Source organism: Oryzias melastigma, linkage group LG14 (genome assembly GCF_002922805.2).
Source record: "Oryzias melastigma strain HK-1 linkage group LG14, ASM292280v2, whole genome shotgun sequence".
Lineage (NCBI taxonomy): Eukaryota > Metazoa > Chordata > Actinopteri > Beloniformes > Adrianichthyidae > Oryzias > Oryzias melastigma.
This window is the reverse complement of record NC_050525.1, coordinates 25,542,596-25,555,529: the sequence shown is the minus strand read 5'-3', so window position 1 is coordinate 25,555,529 and position 12,934 is coordinate 25,542,596. Positions and strand designations below refer to the sequence as shown.

The window sequence follows — 12,934 nt, the reverse complement described above, 5'->3', positions numbered from 1 at the left end:
CAAACATCAATATGTGACGAGTTAGGAGTGAGAATGTGTTGGTGGATCACATTAAAAGTAAAACAGTAAAACACAGTAAGACGTGGATCAACTAAAAGCTCTCCTGAATAAAAACGTCTTGACCTGGGATTTAAAACACTCAACGGTGTCAATCTGACGCAACGGCAGTGGGAGGAGACATCTCCTCTAGGCTTAAGGCGGGTTTTTGGAATGCTTAATAGATTTTGGTTGGAAGACCTCAAGGATCTGGCGGAAGAGTCTGGGGTTAAAAGGTCAGAGATGTATGCTGGGGGCTTGACCCAGCTTGAATGCGGCAACCTTCCAACTCTGATTACATCCATAATGCCTGGATACAGTGGCTGTTTTGGTCTACTCCGAATGTGGAGCCTAGTCAGACTGAAAAAAAAACTGTAGCTCACACGGAGACCACCTTAAAAGATGGGTCCGGGAGCGGTTTCTGGTCCCGGACCAGGTTCTATTAGGGTGTATTCAAACTCAAAATTTATCTCTGATTATTGAGGGAAACAAACTAAAGCAAATTAATGTATCAAGTCTAAGAAATCCGATTCTGAGCTTAATTTCCATCCTCCATCAGCAGAAAAATACCACAAGAGCATGTTTGAAACACAAAATAGAACAGCATTTCCATCAGAGTGGGTCTCAAACACAAACAGGTGAGATCCAGCCCTGCAGATTCACCTCAACTTAACGGGACTCTGCGAGAGCAGTTATATGCCTTGTAAAGAGCGACTGCGGAGTATCAGCTGACGGTCAGAGCGTGCCGCCTTCGCACTCCTCAACGCCTGTGAAGCAGCCCCCTCGATTGCTTTTAAGCGTGTAATCTGCAGCCCTAATCAATACTTTTATCAAGGAGTCGCTTAAAGATGGTTTTCAAAACATTCAACCTCAATTATCAAAAATTATCGAGTATTTCTGCAGGATAATTGAGGATAATCGGGGAAATTTTACCAAATTTGACTTTTCTCTTTAAAATCATCTTAAAACTTTCTCCATTTGATTCCCTATAAATAGCGGTGTTGCACAACCACTTGTAGCTGCATCATCACCACAAATCTGGATTTTCCAAACTTTCCTGGTTTACTCCTCCAAATCACCAAACTCTAATGGTGCAAAGTTGATGGAAAAGCGCCACCATTGTTCCAGGTTTCATCCATCTGAACACACGGGCGGGAGGCAGAAACAGCCTGTAAATGCTGGGCACAATGTGTGCTTACAGTATGCAGCTGGAGCTAAATAATTGATATGCTTTGTGCAAGTGCGCCCAGAGCCTTGAGTCAAATCACTGGAGCCATTACCATGAAGGTAAAGCAACACTCCCCGAAGAACAATAGACCCATTTACTTTAGGAGGCTTTTGCTGACTTCTTTGGAAAAATATAAATTACTAAAAAGAGGGGGGGAAACACCACTGCTCAACAATTTTAGTGGATAAATCTGGATTAACAGATAATCCACAATGTGAACAACTGTCTAACTCAGAAACTGATTCATGAGGTTTGCTTTAGAAAAAAATCCAATAGATGAAGATTTATTACATAAGTGGAGCTGGAAAGGGGCACAGCAGAAAGCCGAAACATGGACAGAACAGCTTCAAAGACGACTTTCCCCTCCTCACAAATCGGCGCATAAAGGCGCGCGCTTGTTCCGCCAGCATCCATCCCGATGCAGCCGCGTGCCGAATCGCGTCGCAGCCAGTCTTCCCCCTCACCGGGTTTATCTGCAGCGCATCCGCTTCTTGGAACCATCTACGCGCGATTAGGGGAGCTTTGATGTTTCTCCGCGCGCGCGCTGCCTCTGCACATCCAGGGTTATGGGAGCGCAGCCCGCAGCGCAACCGCGAACTCGGGTAAGCAGAGTTGCTGCGCGCAAGGCGGCAGGTTGGAGATGCAGCCCGGAAGGCTTCCTCTCACTTCCAAACACAGAGACGCACTTGTTTCTCTGAAACTCGGTAAGGAAAAATAGAAAACAACACGAATCCATCTTTGGAGACGCACGTTTGGCACCACGGATTTGCGTTTCGGCGCCGTTTAATCAAGTTACCAAGTAATGCGCAACGCATTGTTTGGCGTTTTCCCCCGCGTGCACGCTGTCCAGTGCACCGCTGTTGCCTCTGTGATTTCTTTTCCAGCGCGTTTTCGCGCAAAAGTAGCCAAGCGAGCGCGCGGAGCGCAGAACAAACAACTCAGGCGAGGAACCACGCGGTTCCTCCTCATCCCGGAGTTCCCAGCTGTGGAGCGGAGCGTCCACTCGGCGTGGAAAGTGATGATCTGCACCCACACACGCACGCAAAAAAACACGCTTTTTCTCCTCCGTGCGTCAACTTTCCACAGCCAGCGCTCATCCGCGCGCAAACACCGAGCTGGGGGGGCGCCGCTAAAACAACCACTCTGCCCCCCCTCCACATACACACACGCATTTGCATCCGTGGAAATCCGACGGGAAAGTGGGGATTCCGCGTAAGCAGCGACTCCTACCTTTGTGAAGAGCCGCCGGGAAGAGGAAGAAAAAGAGGAGAGTCGCCAAAGAGCCGCTGCCAGCGTTCGCCATGTTGGACACCTGCTTCAGTATGGCAGAGAGAGGCGGCTTCACCTACGACGGGACTCGGATAATGAGATGCGCAAAGATGGGAGGGAGAGAGGGAGGGTACACGCGTCCGCGTCCGCGCGCGCTTCTTCCCAGGCAGGCACGAGGCTTTGTGTTCACTCCGAACTCACGCGGGCAAGTCCGAGGCTTTAGTCACATGAACAGAACTATATTTAAATTATAATAATGCATTAAAATGATTATATCATTGAAAGTTTTTTTTTTATTTCTTGCGAAAAATAAAATAAAAATACAATAAAAGAGCAGAATCGCCTTTTATAAATGTGGTTTAATTGTTTTATTTTTTTTCCAACTTCCATGTTGAAGCACATTCAAAAACATTAATAGCCAGAGCTTTTCACTAAGTCACCACTAGATGGCTTAAACACCCTTTTTTATTTATCTTTTTAATAATGCAATTATATTAATATATTAATGTTTATATTAGAATTGCAAATGATTTAAAGCATTCCTCCCTATTTTGTTTTTTAAAGAGTCATATTTTAAAAAATAACCAGTGATTGGGGGAAAGCCCTCACTCCACACTTTCTACACTTTACTTAGACAAGCATCAACACTTTAGTTTAGTTTATATAGAAAAACAGCAATAGATAAATTAATATCTTCACTGAAAACAATAATTCTTCCAGTCATGATCCCTTTTACTTAAGAATTTGATGGAATATAAGATAAAAAAATCATTTTTGAAAAGGAGAAATGCAGAATCAAAAGCGTCCCACCCAGAAAGGCTAAGCGGACCCCACATGGTTTAGAAGTGGACAGAAAATGTGGGCCCCAAATGGGGTTTGTCCACAGTTTCTGTGTAACCCTACCTGTGTTTGCCCACATTAGCTTAAGTGGGCAGTCAGTGGGTAGGCTATACGCTAGCCAGCCTCTCTGTGGACAGCAGGTCTGCTCGATACAGCAGAGCTCGCTATAGATGAGCTTTCTAGCATGCTACAGGGGAGCTCGCTAGCTTAATACAACGACGCTAGCTCAATACAATGGAGCTCACTAGCTTGATACAGTGAAGCTTGCTATCTCGCTACATCAGAGCTCGCTAGCTTGATACAGCAAAGCTCGCTAGCTTGCAGCACTCGCTAGCTCGATGCAACGATTTTCAACAATTTTTAGGAGTTACTAGTCCATTTTCAAAGTCTTTGAACCGTGAAATGTTCCGTCTTCTTTCAGCGTGTTCTCTCTTCTGCTTTCTTTCTCGTAACTCTAATGCTCGTTAAGATCCAACACATGAATGGTCAGTTTTTTAGTTCACCACAAGGGGTCAGCAACAAGAGACGAAATTAAATGCAAACCTAATTTACAAGATAAAAACATTTCGAGACCACTACAACTGTGTTTATTTATAGCTAAAAATGGCGTAATTATAATTAAATTTAAACAGTTTGAAAATAGATCAAAAGATGACTGAAGTTGGACTTCAATACCAAAAATTAGCTCAATACAAACTAAAGGGTCATGTGACCACATCCGATATTCATCTCTTAACCGTCATTGATTCTTACCCTCCTGATCACCTTTAATCTTGTGGAGTAGACCCTGCCCCTCCATGTTCTTCAAAAAGTTTATTTAAATTACTTTTTTATTCCCAGCAATATTATGTCAATTCAAAACAGGGTCATTTGTAAAAGGCTTTTAGTGTCATGGTATTTCTCACTATGGAAATGTCCAAAAAATATTAATGAAAAGTTGTATCAAACTTACTAAAAGTGTATAATCATAGTAAATCAACGTCTAATACTTTACCTGGTCAATATTTAGAACTACACGGTCTTCCCCAGCAGTAAAAAAAAAAAGAAAAAGTATTTTGATCGAGTTAAAAAAACAAAACTATAGTTTATCCATCCAACAGCTCAACCCAAAGAAAACATCTCTACAGTAATGTGCCCCATACGTGCGGCCATTTTAAATCCAGCTCTAGTTTAGCTAACAATCCTTCATTTAGGAGCTATTTTGTGACACTGTGTCTAAAACATTCACGAACTGCTGCTGAAATATCCAGCAACAACAGCGGCTAACAACAGGACACAACTCAGTGAGTCTCAACAAACCGAATTCTTTCTCTGAAACAGGTCACTTATTTTGTATTTCACAGCAGTTAAATATACTGTGAGTAAAAAAAGAAATAGAAGTAGTTTGGGCCACATTTTGCTGTGTTTAGTACAAAATAGTTTAAAACGAACAGCTAAAATTCTAGTCCCACGCTGATGATCATAAAGGGTAACACAACAGGAGGCTCACTCCACTCAGCCCAGATTTTAAAAAATCCAAAAAAAGGGGGTGGGGCTAAGGGACGCTACACTGCGTCTTCAATATTGGAAAGTGATGTAGAGCAAAGTGATACCAGTTTCACCCATTAACTAAATGCTGCAAGATAGTTTGATAGTGATAATAGTAAATGTCTATGGTTTCACCACAGAACTTTGTGTAGAGATTGAGGATTTTTCTCTGCCCAAAATGAGTGTCACAAAATAAATCAACGATACCAGCAACTGGGGAGTCAAACTCTGGCAGGGGATACATATCAATGCGAGGGTTTGCCGGACCAAAGGGGAACCATGTCTGAGAGTGGTAAAATGACACTAGCATCATAAGCTAGTAAAGGCTAACGTTTTAAGCTAACAGTCCCGAGTGAAATGCTCATTGCAAATCCACTAGGACGGAGTTCTATGCATTCAGTGTCAATTGCACTAAACCTCTGTTGACTAACTTCTAAGTCCACTGAAAAGTTGTGCAAGCCTGTAGATTTTTGACAACCAAAACAGGCAAAACACCCACGAGCCATGCTAAAGCTAACATGCTAACAATGACCGTTACAGACTCAAAGATGGGCGGGGCTTCTCTGCTGGAGCTGCAGAGCATGATGACGTGAAGCTGCTAAAACGACGTGGGACTTACACCAGTTGACCAATCACAAAATTCAACTGTACTACCTCGTTTCAACCTGTAGGGGGCAGCACACAGACGATTTTAAACTACAAGATCAGGCAGATTTTTTTTCAAACTGTCAAAAATGTGACAACAGAAAGCACTTTTAAAGCCCCATGTATAGGGGTCAACAGACTAAAGAGTTAATTTAGTTTTTGGTTACCCGATAAGTCAGGGGTGTCAAACTGAATCGCACAAGGGGACAAAATTCAAAACACGCCTTAGGTCACGGTTTGAACAAGATAAACATTTATTAAACACTCTAAAACTAAAAATTGAAAACTTTAAAACCGAAACCTCTTAACATAATTATGAACTATATATAGCATTTACCTGCGATAACGCTAGTGTGACTGTAAGCTGAATTTGGCTGCTGAAGATGCTGAAATTGATAGCTAAAAACGCTGAAGCTGATAGCCACTAAAATATTAGCTAAATGCTAAATTAACCGCAAAAAAAGTAGGTAAGCCAAAACAGCTAGCATGTAGCTGAAAAAATATCTAAACTTCAAAATTGCCAAAATAGTCCAAAAAGCTAGCAGAATATCAATTTTTAAAACTTTAAAACTGCAACTTTTTAACATAATTATGAATAATAAATAGGTAGTAATATTAATCCAGAATAAATCAACTTCAATAACTTTCAGTATTATACTCTCCATAAAAATATACGTTGTCAAAATTATACAAGTTAGAAATACGCAAGGGATAACATTGGGCCATTAATAACAATAAAATAAAAAGATCTGCAGGGCCGGATAGAATTACCTGGAGGGCCGGATCCGGCCCCCGGGCCTTAACTTTGACACGTGCTATAAGTGGTCTTTGAATTATTATTATACTATTTTTAGCTTAAGTCAAAAAACAAGGTTTCTGCCGAGTGGCAGGAGTTCAGTAGAAATTCACTTCTTAGTTGTGGGCGTGACCGTTGACATGGAGCAACTCCGCCCCTCTTCCCCTCCTCATTGTGAAGTGGAACAGGGAGCTCGTAGCACTTTATTTTCTACATCACAAATACAATCTTTTTTAAATGACATTTTTTTCGTCTGCTCCCGCATCAAAATGATATAAACAAAGAAATACTCAGAAATGCTATTTTAAGTTTTGGTTTGTTAAAGTCCAACTCCAATAGTCATCTAATCGATTTTAAAGTGTTTCCAGTGGTTTATTAATTGTAATTATGTTGTTTTAAGGGAAAATGTAAAAAAATGATAAAGTTTTCTAGGAAATAGTTTCTACTGATAGTCAGAAAGTTGCTTTCTTGTGGGCAGTAACATTGGAGTGTAGTAAGCCTGCACTCATTTCCCATCATCCCTTTGTTTACACTCTCTCGTGCTAGCTTATAGCCACTCACAACCCCAACCTAACATTAGTGCTGCAACAAAAACTGGCTAGCAACGAAGACATACATGGATCGAAGATAGTCATCTACAAGGAGTTCTTCAACTTAATGTGTTTGTCTGCTCTCGATTTGTGATATTTTTAATAAAGAAATGCTCAGAAATCCAGGCGTAGTCTTGATTTTCACTACATGTGTCCTCCATCATGAGAAAATGCTACAATAACATGTTAGAATCATCATTTTCATTGGATTGGGAAGGGTGACGATTTCTCCACAGCAAGATTTATCACATTTTCTCACATTTTAATGTTAATAGACAACATTTCATGCATTGTTGTTGAATATATTTTCAGTTGACTATATTCCGTGTCATTGCAGTATTGTCTTGTATGGCATATGGACACGGCTTCATTCAGAGTCTGTTGCAATTTGATTAAATTGGTTATTTACCAAGAATGCTGTCAAAATCCTCACCTGTCTGGTTGTTTTTTGGTGTATTTTTGCAAAGTGTGTCGGTAAGTTGAGGTGATTTGAAATTCGCATGTAAATATCACTTGTTACACGCATGTTGCTCACTTTTTCCAGGAGTTTATTAAACCCCCATAATCTGCATAAATCAATGATGCAACCCAGGAGCCACCACTTGACAGCTTTTATTCCCCAAGTTTCAGTAAAAAAAAAAAAAATTCTCAGAAAGAGCAGCTGATGAGCAATTTCCTTGGCTGAGACCGACCCTAAGCCCCCCCCCAGGCCATGGTCGTTAGACCTCTCCGAGTCCGCTCAACACACCAAATATTCCAACTCCATTTTGGTGTCGCCGACAGCGTGCATCACTATTGCACATCTTCTCATTTCCAGAAGCCGGCATATGCTTGCTCACTGAGGCTGATCAATGTGATGCATTGGTGCTCTCGCTTGCCTTAAAAGAGAGGAGCTGATGGACGCCACAGTCTTCTTCCCTTCTATTGCTTTGGAAGATCCATCAGTAACAACCGAAAAAGAATTCTCTACAGAAGAATGAAAAATTCAGCATTTTATTGTTATGTTATACACTGTCAGAATAAAAAAGCACCCAAAGACCATGTTTTAATAAAAAAAGGCTTTCATTATAAATGTATTAAATCATGTTCGAATGACTTTTCCACCATTCTATAAATAATGCTCGATGATTATCCACATAATTGGGTCAGGAGCTGGAAATCTGCAACGCATTAATACTGGACTTTGCTTCTTGAATTCCTTCTAATAGTCTTTCCCTACAGTTTATGAATTTCATAAGCCCCAAATCAAACATGTCATTCCATCCAGACTTATGACAATGCAAAAAGAGATTGGATAAGACTTAAAAACCCTCTAAAAACTGACAAAAAATCCACCAAAACTACAATTCCCAGGGTTCCACCTCTTTGTTATTTAGAGGTTGGGAGATATCACTGACTGTATATATAGAACTGGACAGAGAGGGTGTGATGCCTTACTTTCTGCTCCAGCAACAAGAAGCCAATTCAGTGGCCATTTTTCTGCGATATGGACGCCGCCATGAGGAACCAGTCGAGACCAATTGGTCCTGAGTTTACGTTTCTATGGCAACTACAATCATGAGTAAGTTTATTTGAAGTCCACAAGCCCTCCCACTAAAATCTGTCAAACGAATGAGGAGGGGGCAAGAAGGTATGCTACCTAAAGAAAACAAATAAACAAAGCCCACAAACTAAGACTACCAAGGTCCAACGCCAAACTAAAATAACAAAACCCAGCAGTGTAAGACTGCTGAGGACAAAGAGGGTAAAAGAGAATGAAACAAACCAGCGCCACACCAACTGAACCCCAACCTGCTCCCCAACCAGCAATTATACTTCAAGAACTGAACAGAAACTAGATGCCGAATCCCCATTTGGAGTCACGGGAAGCTGGAGCCTATCCCAGCCTCTGTTGGGAGGCTGGGATAGGAACCAGATAAAAATATTAGTTTGAACTCATTTTAATAATAAACCATAATGAGAGTGGACCAACTTTTTAATCCTTATTTTGATAAAATATATGACATTTGTGCATTTTGTAGGAATGGTAACCTTCACAGTGGTTAAAAAAAAAAGTTATTTATTAATCATGTAAGAGTTTAAAAATTTAAAAATAAATTACATTATTAGCATTTTTTTTTTTCAAATTCAAAGAGCCAAAATTGAGTTTCCAGTTGCAGACCTCTGGGTCTTTTGGTAAAAGAAACAAACTCAGAAACTCCTGTAAATAAAAACACACAAATTAGTTTTCAGCATCACACTTTTCACAGACACACTTGTCAGTCAAACGAAGCATCTGAACAGAACACGAGAAACCCCAACAGGAAGTCTCAAATTTCCACCACAGGAAGTCAGTTTTTCTTTTCCATTTTTTTGTGCATCTCCAGAGGATTTGCTGCTTCCTCTCAACAGTTTCGCTGACGGCTCTCCTTCTCTTTCAGCTTTTTGCTGATTTTTTTTTTTTTTTTTTACTTTAGCCTCAACTGTCCAGTCCAAACAAGAAATAAAGAAATACTACAAGGACACGAAGAAAACAGTTTTGTGATGCTTTTATGTAGAATCTTTAAATGTCAAAAGACTAATAATAGGTTTCATTTTTGTTTGGAATCTCAGCTGGAGACTGGAGTCTGTATGAAGCTCACATGCTGTTTTTTCCATCTTTTCTCAGTTGGTATCAGCCCCCCACCCCCCTTCCCCACCTGTGCAGCATATAGGAGGGAGTTATTAAACATTTTTTGACATTTTTTTCCTATTTTTTATAGCGTCTGTTTATCGTTTTCCTCTGGTTAAAGTCTGTACATCTTTATATAAAAACGAGGATAACCGCCCGATGGATGGATGCTGTTGTTTTTGTTGCCACAGGTATTTTTTCTAATGACGATGATGCAAGTCTTGCCTTCCTTTCAGTCATGTTAATAGCAAAGCTCCAAGAATTACAACCCCCCCACCTCTGTAATGTAAGTCAGTGTCAGCGTTCGTTGACAAAGTGAGATCCCGACGGCGTGGAGAGTCCAGCGGATATTTCTGTAAATGATGGCGATGCCTTCAGGATCTGCAAAGGTCTAAAGTTCATGTGACCCAAAGATGATGGAGACAAAAAAGACGTTCTGGAACAGACCGGTTTAATGTCAGACAATATGAAAACAAGTCCTGGTTACTATATATAAATGGTTAGTAACTGGTGCACACCAGATTGTAACTGGTAGTTTTTTGTTTGTTTATTTGTTTTTGTATGTGACAAGTGTTATCTACTGGGTTTTTTTAAGGCGAGTTAAGATGTTTTTCAGCTAATTTAGTTTACTGAGGAATTTTAGGCTATTTTGGATAAGCAAAATTGTGACTAATTTGGCATCTACTGAGGTTCTTTTTTGCTAATTTGGAGTTTAGGTAATATTTTAACAACATGCTAACATTTTTGGCTATTTTTTTTTATCTATTGAGGTTTTTATTGGCTAATTTGGACTTTAGCTTCTATTTTAGCAACAGGCTAACTCTTTGACTAATTCAGTTTACTGAGAAAATGTATGCTATTTTAGAGATTAGCTAGTATTTAAGCAATGTGGCAGCATTTTTTTACCAGTTTGGCATCTACTGAGGTTTTTTATGCTAATTTGGAGTATAGCTAATATTTTATCTATATGCTTACATTTTTGGGCTAATTTGTTAACCATTGGGGCTTTTTAGGCTAATTTAGAGTTTAGCTTCTATTATAGTAATAGGCTAACAATTTTGACTAATTTCATTTACCGTATTTTCCGGACTATAAGTCGCACCGGAGTATAAGTCGCAGGGGCCAAAAAATGCATAATGAAGAAGAAAAAACCATACATAAGTCGCACTGGAGTATAAGTCACATTTTTTTCCAAGTAATTTATTTTACAAACTGGTTGAAAAAAACGATATTACATCATCCTGGAAGGTAAGTTATAACATTCATAAGTGAATAGAAAACAGGCTGAATATGTGTCAACACATATTCACATATTAGCATCATGAAAAAAACGAAAAGGTGTAGCATTTATATAACATAACAGTTTTATTTAACTATAGCCTCAAGAACTCATCAACTTTGTATCTTTACTGTAATTAATTGCACGCAATCTCACTCCATATCACTAAATCCCTTAAATTCTTTGTCCTCTGTGTCACGTCTGAATAACTAAAGTAAATAAAGTAATTGCATAGATCACCATAAGAGGGCACTCTAGACTTACGGTCCATATCTCATCTCATTAAAAATTCGTATATAAGTCGCACTGGAGTATAAGTCGCAGGGACATTCAATCTATGAAAAAAACCGCGACTTATAGTCCGGAAAATACGGTACTGAGGAGTGTTCACTATCCCTTTCGGGGTCGCCAGAGCGTAACAGTTAGGGACCCAGTTAGGCAGCAGCGTTAAGGGTCTTGCCTAAGGACCCAATCTGGGTGGGGATCAGTGGACAACCCTGGGAATCAAACCCAGGGCTTCTGCGTGTCAGCCCTTCACCTAGCCCACTGAGCCACCCAGCCGCTTCAGTTTACTGAGGAATTATAGGCTATTTTGGAGTTTAGCTAGTATTTAGGCAACAGGCTAGCTTTTTGGGGCTAATTTGGAGTTGGGCTCATGTTTAAGAAACACAAAATATTTTTGCAAAGTTGGCATGTATTAGGGATGTTGAAGCAATTTTACTGCACATTTTTCAGAAATTTAGTTCAACTTCAGCGCTCTTTCATAGTTCTTTAACAAAATTTCCAGTCTTTTAACATTTTGCAAATAGCTTTTGAATTTTCAGCAAATCCCTTTAGCAATTAAAGTAAATTGTGTCACCATTTTCAGCAAAAAGCATCAACATCTGCAGCGACTACTTTCAGCAAAAAGTATTCACACTAGCGTTATTGCAGGTGATGCAATTTTTCTAGTTAGATCTGTGTCACACTTAAACATGTGCACAGCTGTGCACATGTTTAAGTGTGGCATTAAGAAGACTTGTGCATGCACAAAAAAGAAAAAAAAATGCAGTCACGGCTGATCCACTCAATTCGATGTTGTGGAAAATGAACTGTTGAACTGCAAACTTCACGGCTCGACCAACTGATTGACCAACATTGCCACCTATTGGCCCCCCTCCCAGCAGGAGAAAACCCAGATGGTTTCAGAGACAGTAAAATGTCTGTGAATGTGGCTCAGATAAATAGAGGGACGGATGGATGGCCACCACCAGAATCCCCACAAGTATGTGCATAACATACATCCGCCCCCACCCACTACCTCTCAGGTGGACAGACTGTCAGGTCGCTGTCTGACAGAGAGGAGAGATAAACAGCCTCACACAAACTGGAGGAGTCAGCCAAAAAAAAAAAAATCACACTCCAACAGATAGCACGTGGCAGTTCAGCGCCGCAAACATCTCCGGTATCACGCCGCTGCAGAGGCAGGAAGTGCAGCGAGTGAGCCGGACTGCACTAATGTCCGTCACATGACAATGAGAGCAGATAGGCTATGGGTTTCAATTTATAGGTTTGCACAGCCACTGCTCCCTTTATCAGTGTGGGGATTATGCCGGCCGGTGCCGGTTGAATATTTCTCCCTCCTCGATTCCCTGAACTTTCGCTGTCCTGTGATCTGAGGCCGTGAGGGAATCCGTGATGAATGACGTGGGCGGATGAATGGCCTGAGCCCACCGACTTTTAATCCCTGCACTCAGAGCGTGTGGAATCTGCAGGAAAGTGAGGATACTCTAAATTGGGCTTTTATTAAAAGGAAGTTGGTGCAGTGTCTTATCAAGACTTACCAATAAATCCAAACGGCATCTGCATGCTCTGTCACTCACAGAGAGAAATATTTCATCTTTTTTTTGCCTGTGCCTTATAAAAACTTTGCAGTAATAAGCGCTTTCTAGTCACAATCTGAGCCACTTCCTTATGCAGACTTCCAATTATTTGCTGAGCTCTGAACAGTTAAGAGGTGATGGGAAGGAGAGAGGTACCAGGGGTTCATATATCAAAGATCACAAAAAGAAAAAAATTAACAAGGCTATGAATT

The 12,934-nt window shown here is 40.5% G+C and overlaps 1 protein-coding gene across 5 annotated transcripts in view; it reads right to left on the bottom strand.

Annotated features, from left to right (window-relative positions):
* LOC112142621 (cell adhesion molecule 1) overlaps window positions 1–2,812 on the bottom strand; it is a 565,507-nt gene extending 562,695 nt beyond the window's left edge. For 3 of the 5 annotated variants that reach the window (XM_024266109.2, XM_024266111.2, XM_024266112.2), the window contains exon 1: window positions 2,495–2,811. In XM_024266109.2, the coding sequence (XP_024121877.1) occupies window positions 2,495–2,567 (73 nt within the window). In that variant the 5' untranslated portion in view covers window positions 2,568–2,811. Of the gene's footprint in view, window positions 1–2,494 lie in introns of all 5 variants that reach the window. The other 2 variants (XM_024266107.2, XM_024266110.2) reach the window with 1 other exon arrangement.
* Window positions 2,813–12,934: the final 10,122 nt, after the last annotated feature.